The sequence below is a fragment of the Notamacropus eugenii genome, chromosome 7, assembly GCF_028372415.1.
Source record: "Notamacropus eugenii isolate mMacEug1 chromosome 7, mMacEug1.pri_v2, whole genome shotgun sequence".
In the NCBI taxonomy this organism is placed as follows: Eukaryota; Metazoa; Chordata; class Mammalia; order Diprotodontia; family Macropodidae; genus Notamacropus; species Notamacropus eugenii.
Genome location: NC_092878.1, coordinates 142,867,691 through 142,883,463, shown reverse-complemented (window position 1 = coordinate 142,883,463; position 15,773 = coordinate 142,867,691). Strand labels below are relative to the sequence as shown.

Below are 15,773 nucleotides of genomic sequence, written 5' to 3'. Positions count from 1 at the left end.
CAGCAAATTTAGGACACCAGTGGCTACCCATCTCCAAATGAGAGATCTAAATCTCCATTCAAATATTAAGTTTTTTTCCCCCTTACCAATGAGCTCCATGAGTATGAAAAGATCTCATAGTAGTGATTTTTAAAATGAATGACTTTTATCTATAACCTCCTAAAATAGCAGAAAGTCTCACAAGCAGGATAGAGTAAGTCATGGTCATTGGCATAACAAGAGACTTGGAAGACTACCGACCCCAAACTTTGCATCTCTTCTTGAGGAATGAAAGCCCAAAGTCAGTTCAGGACTATGCAGTGAGAATAGAAAGGTATCATTTAAAAAGAATCAAATTCTCCCCTTTCCTAATGGCAGGAGTATATACAAAAAGTTAGCACTCAGTCGAACTTGCCCCAAAGTGAAACGTTTAATACTCTATGCATGTATTGAAGTACCCTGATTAAGTAAGGAGAGGGAATGTGTAGGCTTTCATAAATAATATTCTGGAGCACATCACACCTTTACATTTACACATTTAACTGAAAAGTATAGTAAATAAAAGATCTTGTCAAGATTATTTTATTTTTACTTTTTACTAGAAGAAGCATTGGTTAAAATGTTGCCTCAAAGGCTTTCCTCTAACATCCAAAGAGGTCTGCCAATGTCAAAATTTTAAGTCACTTAAAGATAACAAAGAAAATTTTAATGATCTTATGATTAATATCAAATGACTCCACATGTACCGACCACTTCCACAACACTTTCTGGAATTCCTGCTTCATAATTAATAAATTGCTTTCATCTTAAACTTTTTCCCTTCCCACTTTGTCCATTTTGGGGCACTCCCTGAGACCTGACTCCTACCTACTGACATTACATCCCTGTCTATTCTTTCTAGTACTGGTTGTACTTTGATTTATGCATCTTCCGTCCCAACTCATTGGTGGTGAGTTGGAATGCACCTTACATCCCATCACAACTCCAAGATTCTCCCTCTATCACCATCATCAAACAACCATTCCTTCCTCATTTGAGGTTCACACTATTCAAATTTATGGCCCAGTCCCCAACCTGGTAGCTGTTATCTATCTACCCCTAGGATATTCACCTTCCTCAGTGGTTTCAGTGTCTCCCTATCCCCTCAGATTAGAGGACTTCACCATACCTACTGATATTCCTTCACATACCCTAGCTTCCCAGTTCCTCAATCTACTCAGTTTCCATGATCTAGTTCTCAACCCCTCCTCAGTTACATACAAAGCACCCTTTAGTAAATCAGTTCACCTCTACTATATCTATTACATTTGAATCTCTTGCTGTTCAACTGGATCTGACTCCTTGTGGACCATACTGTCCATAGGGTTGTCTTGGTAAAGATACTGGAGTACTTTGTCATTTCCTTCTCCAGTCCATTTTTCAGATAAGGAAACTGAGGCAAACAAAGTTAAGTGATTTGTCTGGGGGTCACACAGCTAGTGAGCCTCTGAGGCTGGATTTAAAGGCAGGTCTTGCTGACTCACAGACCTGGCACTCTATTCTCTGACCCATCTAGCTGTCCCTTGTTTTATCATTGATCTTTGCTCACCAACCTCACCATCTTTCATTCCTATTCACATGCTGCTAAAAACTTGAAAAAAATTACAAAACTATGCTGATTCCACTACAAACAATGATACATAATCTCAACTGGACCTTTAATGAATTAAGGCAATTATTTTACACATTTGATTGTGAGCTAGCCCAATCACCACAGTATTTATTTTCAGCTTTTTCATAGCTTCTGAGGCCTCTCACAGCATCCCATTCCTTCATCTTCTTAGATGAACACTTTCAATCCTCACTGAAAAAAAATTTAAGGCTATTTGCTGAAACCTCCCTCTTCTCCTCTCTCCTTCATCTCAAATCACTCTCTGAGCACGTTTCTTCATCTAAACATGAGAGTAACAATAGCACCTACCTCATAAGGTTGGCATGAGGATAAAATAACACATGTAAAGTGATTTGCCAACCATAAAGGCCTTGTATAAGTGTTAGCAGTGATTCTAAAAAGGCTGTGAATTTGGGTGAAATCTTTTTTTAGTATTTTGGTCTTTGCATTTTAGATAGTAGTAAATGGTTCAGATTTGTGATCCATGAAGGTTTTTGCTTTCATTAATTTGTCACTGAGCAGAAAATTGACTAAATTTTGTTTTGGCATAGGATGGGTGTGCTACTGGACTCTTGAACCAGTCTAATTCGATGGGCAACAAACAGGTCCCTGGAGTTCAGGAGTGCTAGTGAGGCAGCAGTGGCATTTTTGGAAAGAATCCTAGCCTAGGAGTCTTAAAGCAGGAACTGAAATCATTGCTCAGTCATTTAACTACATTTGTGACTGGGAAGTTTCAGTTACCTCATTTGCAAAAGAGTAGCATGGACATTGCTTACCTCACCGGATGATGATGGGAACTGAGATGACATATATGAAAGTAGCTAGTGTATTGAGCAGCACTATATAAAAGTCAGCTATTATTATTCTCAGGAACCTAGGGGAAATAATTTTTTTCCACACCCAACATAATCTAGCCCCACCTTCCTTCACATTCCCCTTTTCCCTTCCTCCCCTGGACACACCTTCCGATCCGGTCAAGCTGATGCTTTGATAAGTGCACTAATATCATATGCTGCAGTGTCCTTTTTACTCTGCTTCCTATGACCTGAAATCCAGTCCTTCTTTCCATCCAAATACTGCCCAGTCTTTACCACCTCCAAGAAGCCTCCCTCCTACAACCCACATTATTAAACCACAGCTTTTCCTGAAATGGCTATTATATTTAATTGAGACATAGCTCTTACGAGTAAGCTATGCTCCAGATGCTTTGCTAGGTTCCGGGGATGCAAAGACAAAAAAAGAGTAGTTCCTGGGCTCAAGGGCTTACATTCTGTGGAAACGACACATGCATATGTATGCAATACATATATGTATATACACACATATGTACACATATGTATATATACACCTATAAATATGCATATACACATGCATATATATATGTATATATATATATATGTAAATATAAAGCATAGAGGGGGTAAAGTGGGAGGGATGCAACAGCTTTCCTCCAGCAGCAGAAAGGATCTCTGTGGGGGCTGTTGGTGAGGTTCCCTGCACTTGAACTAAAACATGAAGGAAGCCAGGGATTCTAGGAGACTGACAGGAGGAGAGAATCCATTCCAGCCTGCAGGGCAGGCAGTGAAAAGGCAGAGGATGAAAGGTGCTACCTCATGTAAGAGGAAGAGAAAGTAGGTCAGTCTGGCCATTAAAGTAGGCTGAACTTAGATGGTGAAGGACTTCAAATGCCACAGAGAGGAATTAGCCTTTTACCCGAGAGGCAAGAAGGAACCAGAGAAGCTTCTTGAGCTGAACCCAGGACTTCCAGATTCCAAAGTTCAGCACTTTCTCCATTGTGCCAAGATGCCTCTCCTCAGAAGTGATAAATAAGTACGTGTTGTTTTCTTGATTAATTGTAGATGGCTTCCTAAGATTCTGCTGACCTATTTGGTACTGTTGTTAGTCCTTCATTCTCCAAGAGGACCATGACATCAGGGAGGTGATGCCATGAACATGACGCACAAGTGAACTGGATTTAAGTGAAGGAGGGCTGTGCAAAGAAAGGAAAAAAAAAAACCAGTCCCTGCCTTCAAGGAGCTCCCATTTTAATGGTGAAGACAACATGCACCTGACTACATTCAAGAGAAATAATGAAGAAAGATCACAGAAGTACGTGGAGCCAGATGACTGGACAGGTAGGAAGAGGGCAGATGTTGAAAAGCTTTAAAAGATAAATAGAATATTTTTAAAATTTGATCTTAGTGGTAAAACGAAGAGATAAACTGGAGTTTATTAAGTAACGGCTAAGAGGAGGATAGGTTGGAATGGGGAGAGACTTCAGGCAAATAGCCCAAGTGAGAGGTGATGAAGGGTGGCGGCTAAGGGTTTGGAGGGAAAGGTCCATGTGAGATGTAGCAAAGGGAGAAATGACAAGGTTAGCCAAGAGACTGTAGGTGTAGGGGGACAATTCAGGATGACGGCAAGGCTAGGAGCCTGGAAGACTGGGAGGATGGTGCATTTGGTAAAAGGAGAGGGTTGTTTGGTGAGAGATAATGACTTGTTTAGACCTGTTGGGTTTGAGATGCCTACCGGAGAGCAAGTAAGAGAGGTCCAAAGGGCAATTGGTGATGGAGAATCGTAGCTCAGGAGAAACTAAAATATGTTTCTACCACACTGGATAAACCCAGTAGCTCCCAGTACCTTGTGGATCAAATATGTAAAAGCTGACTTTTAAAAAATCCTTTTTACCTACCTAGTTTTCTGTGGAAAGCAAAATGACACCTAGGCAAACTGAGGCATGTTTTTCTCCAGGGCAAGAGAACAATTTATTAACAGTGTGTTAATAAAATAGCTCAGACTCCCCCCGTGTCTCCCTCCCCCCTCCCCCATGAGGTCAGCAATCAGGAAAAGACAGAAAAAGAAAAAGACAATAATTATTGAGACCCCAAAGCAGCGAGTGGGTTGTTGAAAAGCAGCTGGGGAAAGTGGGTTGGCCTTCAGGTGTGACTGATTATGCCCTGATCTGACAATCAAGGAATGCTAATTGCTTTTATGGGCCTCGCCGGCCTCTAATAATCTTGGCTAGAAAATCAGTACCACCCCAAGCTGGTTTTCCCTCCCCTCCTCACCCATTAGCTTTCCCCTAGGAGACCAAATCAGCCCTAACTTTGAGCAGGAGAGGCCTGGACCTGGGGAGCATTCCTCTGGGGAGAGGCCCAGCCCCAGCTAGTTCTTTGTTTATTGGGTAAAGGCAGCCAGGGTCCCTTATTAGACAGATTAGCAAGTATTTGCCCAGGGGGCTAGGAGAAAGCACTTTTTTGAACCGAGAGGATTGTGAAAGTCTGTCTTTTGAGCTAGACTGAGAGATGGAGTTTGTCAAACTGGGGCACAGGATGCATTAGAAAATAATGGTGATTATTAAATGATACAGCATAGTGCTAATTTTTAAATGATATTTTATTTCCCCCAATTACATGTTAAGACAATTTTTAATATTAAAAAAAAAGTTTTGAGTTCCAAATTCTATCCCTCCCTCCCTGAGGAGGTAAACCATTTGATATAGGTTATTATACATGTGCAGTCATGTAATACCTTAGCACGATATTAATTTTCCTCACTTCTTCAACTTTTCTCCTCTCCCTGAACTGTTCAAAGCAACTATACTGCTCGATTTGTCCCTCACTCAGGATGTTTCATAGCCAGCCTTTTGGCTGGCTGTCCCATGCCCGCAATGCTCTCCTTCCTCACCTCTGACTCCTGGACACTACCAAGTCTCAGCTCAAAGCCTACTTTCTGTAAAAAAGCAAATCCCTCTGGGATTTACCTTCCATTTCAACTGTAGATATCTTGTATTTATATAACTATTTTCCAGTTGTCTTCTCCACTGAAATGTGAATTTGAGGTCAGAGACTAAGTTTTTGCTTATCTTTATTCCCAGTATTTAGTATGATGTCTGACACATAGTGTTTAATAATGGCTTTTTTTAGTTGATTATTTGGTATGAAGATCTGAGAATCATCTGTGCAGAAATAGGTGAATCCAAACAAACTGATGAGATCACTTTTTGATTTATGACAGAAGGAAAAGAAGGCCCAGGATAGAGCTTTGGGGGACACCCATGGTTAGGTAACATAAAACAGACAGAGAAAGAACGTTCCTCTGGGTAGGGAGAACCAGGAGAGGAAAGAATAGTTAGGAGAAAGGTATCAATCTATAAAGGAACACAGGTAGTAGTTTCAAAAGGAAGAGGATAACAGCTGGGGCTATGAGTAAAGGCCTTGTGTAGGAGGTATTTTAAAGCAACTGAGGGAATCTACAAGGCAGGGGTATAGAAAGAAGCCCATTCCACACATAGGCACTTCACTGTGCAAAAGCATGGTGATCACAGATTTAGACCTAGAAGGGACCTTAGAAGCCTTGGACTCCAACCTTCTCATTTTGCAGTCAGGGAAAAAAGTCAGTGACTTGCCCGCGATCACACAGTTAGTTAGTGTGTCTGAGGTCAAATGTGAACTCGGGTCTTGCCAACTCCAGACCCAGTCTTCTATTGATTAAGCTACCTACATGGAAGGTATTCAATGTTAGAGTAAGGAGTTTTTAATTTTGTAATACAGGCAATAGGGAATTACTGAAAACTTTTGAGTAGGGAAGTTAAATTTTATAGAAGTATTTTTCTAATACTTCAAATGTTCCTTGACCTCAATGATAAACATTTATTGTTCAGTTGTATTAGGTGAAACCCCATTTGGGGTTTTCTTGGCAGAGAGAGAGTGGAGTGGTCTGCCATTTCCTTGTCCAGCTCATTTTACAGATGAGGAAACTGAGGTAAACAGGGTTAACTGACTTGCTGTGATAGCAAGCAAAGTGGGATCTTTTGCTGGTTTTGTTTTAGTATAATCAAGTGCCTCGGATTGAATCTTGCCTTTATCAACGAAGAATCTTTATTAGTAGTAAAGTAGAGAAACAAGAGTTTCTTTAACTAGAAACAGTATATATATTTGCATTGTTAATTATTTTAGTGTGATTAAAGATCTTCCCCACCCATTAAAGGGCCAAACCATTAAGGGGAGTTTGATTAGGGAAGATTTGTTGGAAGGCCCACATCTTTTGTTAATGAGGCACTGGTTCTCAAGGGTTGGGATGCCCTCTGGCTCTGAGAAAGGTATAAATACCCAGAGTTGAGGTTTTACTTTGGGGCTTACTGACTAGAAGTGTTTGTTTGGTCAGAGGTGACTCTGGGAAGCCACTAAAGAGCCCCCTGGCTTTGAAAACTCAGATGTTGGTACTTCTCTCTCTGGTAATGATGATCAGACAGTTGGATATGTCTGTTGATTTGTAATATATGTATTGATTACGGTCAGCCAGTTGGAAGCCATGTCTGTTGATCTTTGATTTCTCTGTATTTTCTCTGAAGTTCAGGGTGCTGACGTTTTTCCCCTGAACTAGGTAAATGATAAATGTGCTTGACTAAGGAGATAGTTAACCTCTCAAAAATTGTCTTTCCTTTTATAAATACAGATCTAAGAACCTGTGATCGCAGGCCCCCTGTGTATGTTGGGGTACTTACTGTTACCCTTTCCCAGAGCCATACAGCTAGTGTGTGAGACTGGATTCAAACTCAGGTCTTCCTAACTAGATATAGCCCATAGCTCTACCTGGCTACCCTCAATGACATGCACATTCACTTTCCAATTCAGTAGCCGGTGACCAATGTTGATGAGTCTATCTGAAGGTAGAAAGCCTGCCTCTTGGAAAACTGTCCATAGCTGGATCCATATTGGAATATTTTCCAGCTTCATAAGATTTCTCAAAGCTTTCTCTAGGCCACATGAAGGACCTACTCAGCACAGAGAATATGAACAGGATGATGCCCTAATTCAGTATTTCTAGCTCTCACCTCTTTTGTGAACTCTAGTCTCATAAATCCCTAATAGTCTTAGAAATATTTCTACCTGGTGGCCCTGATGGGCATAACAAACTCATTTATTTCCCCCAAACCTACCTCTCCTTCCATATTTTCCTATATCTTTCAAGTGTTAGAAGTGAGCCTGTTTAACAAGCCCCCAACAGTGAGAAACATGCTCACCTTAAATAAAGAACAATACCTATTGTAAAATCAGGAAAGCCTTTATTAATCTTTACATCCATTCCCCCTGAATGGACGGGTAGCCTCCCCAGTAAGGTTGCAGGAAGACTACAATATATATCGGAAGATGGGGCTTCTTACACTGTTTTCTGAACTGTGGATCTCTGTCCCCTGGCTATGTGACTCCATGTTCTTCTGTCTGATAGGCCCTTTCTCACACAGCTCCTTGGGCCTGCACATTAGTTTCTGACCTCTAACCTATCCATATTAGGTCACAACCCTTATCACCTAGGAATGTGGACAACAGAAACTTGTTACTTCCCACAAGAGCATCACCATCTTTCAAGTCTCCTTATTTCCACTGAACACATCCAACCAACTACCAAGTTTTGTCATTTCTATTTTCACAACTTCTTTCATATCCATCTTTCTGTCAATATACTGCAAGTTCCTGACCTGAATTTGGCTTTATGGAGACGCTGCTGGCTTTGGCTCTGTCAGCCATCTGGGAAGCTCTGCTGGTTCAAAGAGCCAGAACTGTAGGCTCCCCTTTGGCCTGAGGTCCCACCCTGGTGATTCCTTTGTAGGCTTCAGTCTGGGCTGAAGGCTGAAGCTGAGACCTCACTAGGCTCCTTCAGTCTGAGCCACACACTACTACCTGCTTTCTTCTGTATATAGCCTATGGTCCCTAGCCCTGAAAGCCACTCCTAGGCAGAAGTCCCCTCCTCAGTCCACCCTGAATCTGTGACCTGGAACTGGGTTGTGAGAGACAAAGTTGTCTCCATACCCTACACTGGGTTAGATTTCTCTGTGCTGAATCTGGGTCACCTTACGGCCCTGGTACACAGACTCTCCCTGTGCTAGAGTGCTAAGCATAAAGAGTTCACTGGACTTTTTCCAGCTACTCTGCCATCTTGGCTGCAAGTCCCTCCCCACCCATTTCCATTCGTGAACCAGGTTTGGTCCTGAGGAAGCCTAATTGGGGGATCAAGGTTGCCATTTTCAAACTCTTTGGCTCATTAAGCACCCTACCTAGGTGAACCAGGGTTGATGTTAATTTTAGAAGCAGTTATATGGCTCACCAGTCTAGGTTTCCCATAAAAAGGGGGAAGTAAAAGAAGTTTTTCAATGTACAACATGAATCAGGTATGGGACAGGTAGTTTATTATTAAACAGAAATGCTAAAAATGGAAGAATCATATCAAGCATTAACCCAATTAACAAGATGCAAATAACTTCTAATTATGGTTACATTTCGCATGGAAGTTAATTTTTAAGTCTCACAAGGCTATAAGACAGAAATTGCCTGTCAGATCCATGGATAGGAGAAAATTTCTGTGAACAAGAAATAGAGGGTCACAGAAGATAAAAAGGATAATTTTGGTTATATAAAGTTTAAAGGTTTTTTGCACAAAAATAATTGAACAAAATTAGATTCAAAGGGAAACAATTAGCTGGCAAAATCTCTGCAGGAAGTTTCTTTGCTTAAGGTCTCATTTGCAAGATATTTAAGGAATTGATTTAAATTCCTAAGAAAAAGAGTCATTCTCTGATATGGGCAGTTCTCAAGGGAACAATCTCAGGCTATCTATAGCCATATTTTTTTTAAAAAAATGTTCCAGTTCATTACTAATTAGAGAACTTCAAATAAAAGCCATTCTGAGATTCTACTTTACATCCATCAGCATGGCAAAGATTACCAAAAAAAAAAAAAAAAAATCAAAGATTAGGGAGGTCCGTGAGAAAATAGGCACATTGATACAGTATTGGTGGATCTCTCATGTGGAGGTAATCTGGACTGTAATTTGTATCTTTGTATCTTTGACCCAGCTATACCACTGCTAGGCCTGTACCCAAAAGAGATTAAGGAATGAGAAACTGATTTTTTACATAAAAAATATACATTTCATCTTTTTGTGGTGGCAAAAAACTGGACATTAAGAAGATACTCATCCATTTAGGAATGGCTGGGTAAGTTGTGGTATATGAATGTGAGGAAGTAGTAAGAAATGAAGAAATTAATGATTTCAAAAAGACAGAGAAAGACATATGTTCTGATACATAGTAAAGTAAGCAGAAGTAGACAAATGTATAACATTAATGCTATACAATGTAACATTATGAAAATGAACACTTTTGAGGATTTTTATAAACTCTTGAAGCCGAAGAACAATTTATACAATAACACTGTAAATACAACTTTGAAAGCTGTAAGAACTATGATTGATACAATGACCATTCATGATTCCTGATGACCAATAACGAAACAGAGATGAGAGAGTTAGGATGCAGAATGAGACATCTATTTTTGTATACACATTTGGGAATTTGTTTTGCTTGATTGTGCATATTTGTTACAAGAAAATTCGTTTTTCTCTCTTTTGTTCCCAGTGGGGTAGGGAGTGGGAAGGAGAGAAAATGGATTTCTGTTCATTTAAAAAAATATATAAAGGTGTGTGTGGGGGGAAAGATATGAAATGCATACACTTTCAGACGAAGTCACTGCTTTTACTTAACTGTTATCACTTGTTATGAGACCTTTCATGAAGTGGGAATAATATATAAATTTCTGCAACATAAAAACAGCAATAAAACTTAAAAAAGAATATTTTACAATATTCCTAATTAAGCAATTTATCCTTGACCTGTGCTGAGCTCTGTCCAATCAAATAACAAGACTTGATCTTCCTTAACAGCAGCCTTCTCTGATAAATAAGCACCTCTAGTCTTCAGGTACTGTGGCAGCAGCAGCTGATGGCTTCCTCGGACTGTCAGAAATTTCAGAACACACAAGGTGACCGTCAGTCTTGAACACAATCCACCATGGGATACTCATCTGCCTAAAATCAATAAAGAAGACACACAGACACACAGACACACAGACAGACAGACACACACACACACACACACACACAGACACAGACACACACACACACACACACACACACACACACACACGCGTGTGTTCTTGCCCAATGGGATCCTGCTGGGAGACAGGGCAATTGCCCCTCCTTGCTTTGCCCTCGGAAAGTAAGAGAAGCAGAGGTCCTTTAGCTAGTTTATTTCCCCTGGATCATCAGCTCTTCCAGTTCGGCTCCCAACGAGGGGGTTCCATGTCTTCTCTCACTGAAGCCCCCCGCCCCCATGTCAAACCAGGCCGGAAGCAGGCCCCCGGAGCTCTCGCTGGGAGCAGGCAGGGGATACCTGTTCATACTTTGTGTAACCCACCAGGAAGTGCCAATCTGAGCATGCTCTATGCCCCCTTTATACCTGTATTTACCTACCTGGGAAGGTGCTGGATCCCCCCAATGGAAAGCTGACTTCCCGGGGAGCGGGGGTCTTATTTTTGTCTTGGAGAGCACGTAGTAGGTGCGAAATAAATATCTGGCGGATTGGTTGGGTTTCTCGGTTTTCTTGGGGGGGCGCGGTGCCTCTGGCTTCTCTCACCTGGTCCTTTGCGTCTTCTCCCCACCGCTCCAGTCCAGCCCCCGAGCACGTGGGGTGTCCCCCCCCATCACCATCACCGTCACCCCTAGCACCCGGAGGCTGGTCCTGGAGGTCACAGAGTCGCAGGCGCCCCCGTTTCCAGGTGAGCCGAGGGGCCGGGGTGAGTTTTAGGGACATCCCGCCCCCCGGGGATGGATGGGGCAGAGGTAGGCGGAAGGCGCGCTCCCCGCGCCCCCGAGGGGCGGCCCGGGCCGGGGCGGGGCTCCCCGGAGTCGGGGCGTGCTCGGCTGAGTGACAGCGGGGCGGGGCGCGGCGGCGGCGCCGGGGGCCGGCCCCGATGCGGGCACTGGGGGCCCCGGACAGCCAGCTCGGGCTCCGCGCTGCACCGCGGGGCCGTAGCGGCGGGCGGCCGGAGCCAGGGCAGCGGCCGGAGCCGAGGCAGCGGCTGGAGCCAGGGCAGCGGCCGGAGCCAGGGCTGCACCCTCCGCCTCCACTTCGGGGACGAGAAGGAGATGCTGTTCCCCTGCTCCCCCTCCCCGGGCTCCTCTCCTGATCGCCTGCAGCCGCCCCCGGCCGCCCCCTCCCTGCCGGGGCCGCGGGGTCCTCCTTCCCCCCGCTCTCGGGCCGCTGCCCAGCGTCCCCGGACGGGCCGGTAAGTGACCGGAACTTCCTGGGCTTTGGTGTCCTCCGCTAGGCTCGGGAGGAGAAGCCCCCCACTCTTTGCTTCCCCACTCCCTCCTCCCCTGCCGGGACTCGCCCCTCCGGCTGCCCCGCTGGAAGGAACTTTTCCGATCGGGGGAGGGGGGGAAGAGTGGGGGACGGAGGGGAGGAGGTGGGGGTGGGGCGAGGGGGGGGTGTGAGCTCCGGGCTGGAGCAGATTTGGGCAGAGAGTTGGGGGGACGGTGCGCTGCGGGGGGGAGCCGGGCCCGCGCTCCCCTAGTCCCCCAAGACGCGGGGCCCGGGGTCCACCCCTGGAGGGGGGGCCGCTACTTCTGCGTCGGGTAAAGGATCGCGGGGGTGGCCGGCTAGCGGCCCTCCCAGGAGGTGGTCACCGAGGACAGAGGCAGAGGGACGCGGCCGCGCCAGCGCCTTTCTTCTTTGGCTCGGACCTCCCAAAGAGAGCGGGATCTGCCCCCCGGCCCCCTCTGCTCCCCTTCCCCGGGGTTAATGGCATTCTGTGGCTCTAGAGAAAACGGGAAACTCCAAGTTCCGAAACTCCGGCAGAGATACCCCGCTGGATCCGGGGATGCCCAAGGGGCCGGGGGCATGGGATTGGGGGGAGAGGCTGGCAGGGACAGCGCCCGCATGGGCGTTATCCCGGGGATCTACACCTCCACACTCCGCCGCCTAATCTCCTGGATTGTCTGTGTCATTTTCTTTTAATTGCATGTTTGAAACAACAAACGCGGTGACTTCATACGGAGCTGCCTCGGGTTCAGAGGAGTCTCTGTTCTGTTTACGGGACAAAATGGGGCAACCGGGTTTGTTTTCAAGGCGGGGACCTAAACAAGACGTAGGACTTCTGAAACAGTGGGCTGAGGCGGCCTGGGAACCGATTATCAGGATTTTTATTTTTATCTAGACAGGTTAGGGTGTGGAACCAAACTATCGGAAAGAAATAAATTCTGAAATAAGCAGTTCAGTAAGTGTTTGTGAATGCCCAAATTCCTGATGATGTATTTCCAGAAGTCTGAGCGGACATTCTTAGTTTGCAGTGGTTATGTGATGGAAAATTAGAACCACATCTGGTTTTATTTGCACAATGTACATGTTTTTTCTGTACGTTCACTGAGCTGTTGGTGAGTTTTTTGTTTGTTTGTTTTGTTTTACTTTCCCTGCTTGAGTTTCTAACTTAACTTTCCCCCATCCTGTACTTGTGCTCCTAATTTGCTGTTTCCAAATTTTCCTAAATAACCCTTGATAAAACAATGAAACGAGATGGAAACGAGGCTGTGCACAATTTTAACATTTTTAAAATTAGTGCAGGTTTTATACCAGGAAAGGTGCTCCAAGGTGCAAAGACCAATAGTCCCTGATTTCAAGGAGATTAGGAGGTTGGGTAAGGGAAAGGGGCACCTAATATTTACAGCTAGCTGGAAGGGATTCTTAAAGATAATTTCACCCAATCCCTTTGTTGTATATTTCCCTTCTTGGACGATTTTCCTCCTTTGGTCCATTTGAACAGATGGCTAAAAATTCAAGTGTATTTGGTAAATAATTTCTTTAGCAAAATAGACCATTTTTAGTAGCCTAAGGGAAAGTTGTTAAGACTGGGTATCAAACTCTTACCTGGTTCCTGGTACAAGTATGTGGTGGGAGGGGGAAGCTGCATCTCTCAACCCTGCCCTTTAGTGACCCTGAGTAATTCTTTTCAGCTCCTCCCATTGTTAAAAATATACAATATCTGAGGTCCTTTTAGATGAGGGATTCTTAATTTTTTGTGTGTGTGGCATGGACCCCTTTTGCAGTCTGGCAAATCCTATGAATCATTTTTCACAATAATATTTTTAAATGCACAAATTAAAGTACACAGGATTATAAAGGAAGTTAATTATATTGAAACGAGGTTATCAAAATATTAAAAAACAAGTTCACAGACCCCCAAATTCAGGACCTCTGCTACAGATGATCCCTTGTGGGGATAGTTTGTTTCTTTGGTTTGGTTTAGTGCTTAGGGTGATCCATAAGGTAAAAAATTTTAGATAAGGGAATTTAAATTGATTAAGTTTGGGTTTAATGACCAATTATACCATTTAAACCACAATAAAAACTCATGCATTTAGGATTGCCTCTGATTTAAATTTTTGTAATTACATTCTTTTCAATTATCAAGCATTTTTTTTCTTCTACCACATTCTCTCCCTGGAGAGGAAAAGAAAGAAAATCCAAACTCTTTTTACAGATATGTCAAGCAAGACAAAATTCCATATTGACATTGTCCAAAACTCTGTATATTACGCCCATCATTTTAAAAAACATTTTGTCAGTAAAGGGGTTGCATTCTTCAGTGCTCTGGAATCATGGCCTATTGCATTAATCAGAACTCTTAAGTCTTACAAACGTCTTCATTTTTTACACTGTTGTTATAGTAAAAAGTGTTTGTTCAGTCTACATCACTTCATACATGTTTCCCAAGGCTTCCCTGAAACTATCTCAATTTCCGATGAATCACTTCTTATAATATTCCTTAAATTCATAACTCGGCCATTCCTCAGTTGAGGGACACGCATTTAGTTTCCAATTCTTTATATATGTAGACCACTACAAATATTTTTATACCCATTGGATCTTTTTCTCTTTTAGTTAATTTCTTTGGGGTATAGGCCTGCAGATGGTATGTCTGGGTCACAGGGTAGGTACAGTTTGGTAATTGTGGGGGCATAGTTCCAACTTTTTTCCCCAGAATGATGGCACCAATTTACAACTCTACCATGTATCTGTGTTCCTGTTTTCCCACAATACCAGCAGTCTCCTTTTTGTTGTTCTCTTTTGTCAATCTGATGATTATAAAATAACCTCAAAGTTGCTTTAATTTGTAGTTTTCTAATTATTAGCGATTTGGAGTATATAGCATGTACCTTAGATTTTTTAAGAGGGAAGAAATGCTGCCTATTCATTTCCATTGACCATTTGTCCATTGAGAAGAGTCTTATTTTTAAATGAAACTTTGGAATTTTGCAAAAATCTAACCAAATGATTTAAAGCAGTATTGATTGGATCTTTTCTATACATGAGACCTCTGGTGTTCCTTGGTTATACCCATTGAATTCTATTTGTGGCTGGCATGAGTTCATAATACTGATGCATAAGGCAGAGGGAGAGGGAGAGGGCAAGGGTAGAGAGGATTTTGGTCAGATTAGGTAGGGTGTGAAGGAGGAGATTAATGCTTTGAGATTCCCTATTCTCTCAGCAGTAATCCCATTGGGAACATAGGGTAAATACCCTTTGTACTACTAAAAAATTATTTTCCCTATTTAGTAAGTAAGGAACCAGATAGAGGAGATATGCTTTTGTTAGTTCAATATTAATAATACAGAGCTCTGAATGAAGTCAGTTAAACTTTACTACCTCCTTGGTTACTGTCAAATCTACCATATCATCTGTAAGCCATTGAAGGAGGGGAGAAACGGGGGCGGGAGTAGCTGGTGGAGTGATTCCAACATTCCTGGTCTGAGGAGAAAATGAAAACATCTGGGAGATTCCTATCTGTGCAGGGCCAGTTGTCTGTAAACTACACATCCTGTTCTATCCTGTCCTGCCCTGTTTGTTTCTGTCAGTGAATGAAGTGTGCTAGGTACAGACCAAATACTTGAAGAGTCCAAGATGCATCAATCGGGACTTTCCTGGAGTAGGAGGATGAGTATTGACTAGAATGAGAGGAAGTAAGGCCAGCTCATGCCTCTGACTTTTACAACCTGCTTGGTTATGGGCAAATGACTTAGTCTCCATAAGCATGGGTTTCCTCAACTATAAAAATGAGCGGGTAAGACTAGATCAGCCATTATTAACCAGGGCTTCTTAAATTTGTTGTTTTACAAAAAATAATAGTAATAATTATTATTTCAATGTCATTTGTTTCCTTTGTAATACTAGGCGATAAGGTAGACAGAGCACTCAGCTTGGAATTTAAATCCAGTTTTAGACATTAGTCCAGTGACTTCAGGGAGTTAC

The 15,773-nt window shown here is 43.0% G+C and overlaps 2 protein-coding genes across 11 annotated transcripts in view; one reads left to right on the top strand and one right to left on the bottom strand.

The window, feature by feature from the left end:
- Positions 1 to 3,684: 3,684 nt before the first annotated feature.
- Positions 3,685 to 15,773, top strand: part of PTPN13 (protein tyrosine phosphatase non-receptor type 13) — a 212,510-nt gene continuing 200,421 nt past the window's right edge. For 9 of the 10 annotated variants that reach the window (XM_072622571.1, XM_072622572.1, XM_072622570.1 and 6 more), the window contains exon 1: positions 3,685 to 3,765. In XM_072622571.1, coding sequence (XP_072478672.1) covers positions 3,693 to 3,765 — 73 coding nt within the window. In that variant the 5' untranslated portion in view covers positions 3,685 to 3,692. Of the gene's footprint in view, positions 3,766 to 11,621; positions 11,755 to 15,773 lie in introns of those variants that run through there. The other variant, XM_072622567.1, reaches the window with a different exon arrangement.
- LOC140513936 (uncharacterized) lies at positions 8,798 to 12,409 on the bottom strand. Its single transcript, XM_072623891.1, has 3 exons — positions 12,155 to 12,409; positions 10,940 to 11,792; positions 8,798 to 10,423 (listed from the first exon to the last, which is right to left on the bottom strand). The coding sequence occupies exons 1-3, from the start codon at positions 12,407 to 12,409 to the stop codon at positions 10,290 to 10,292; spliced, it is 1,242 nt and encodes a 413-aa protein (XP_072479992.1). The 3' UTR covers positions 8,798 to 10,289.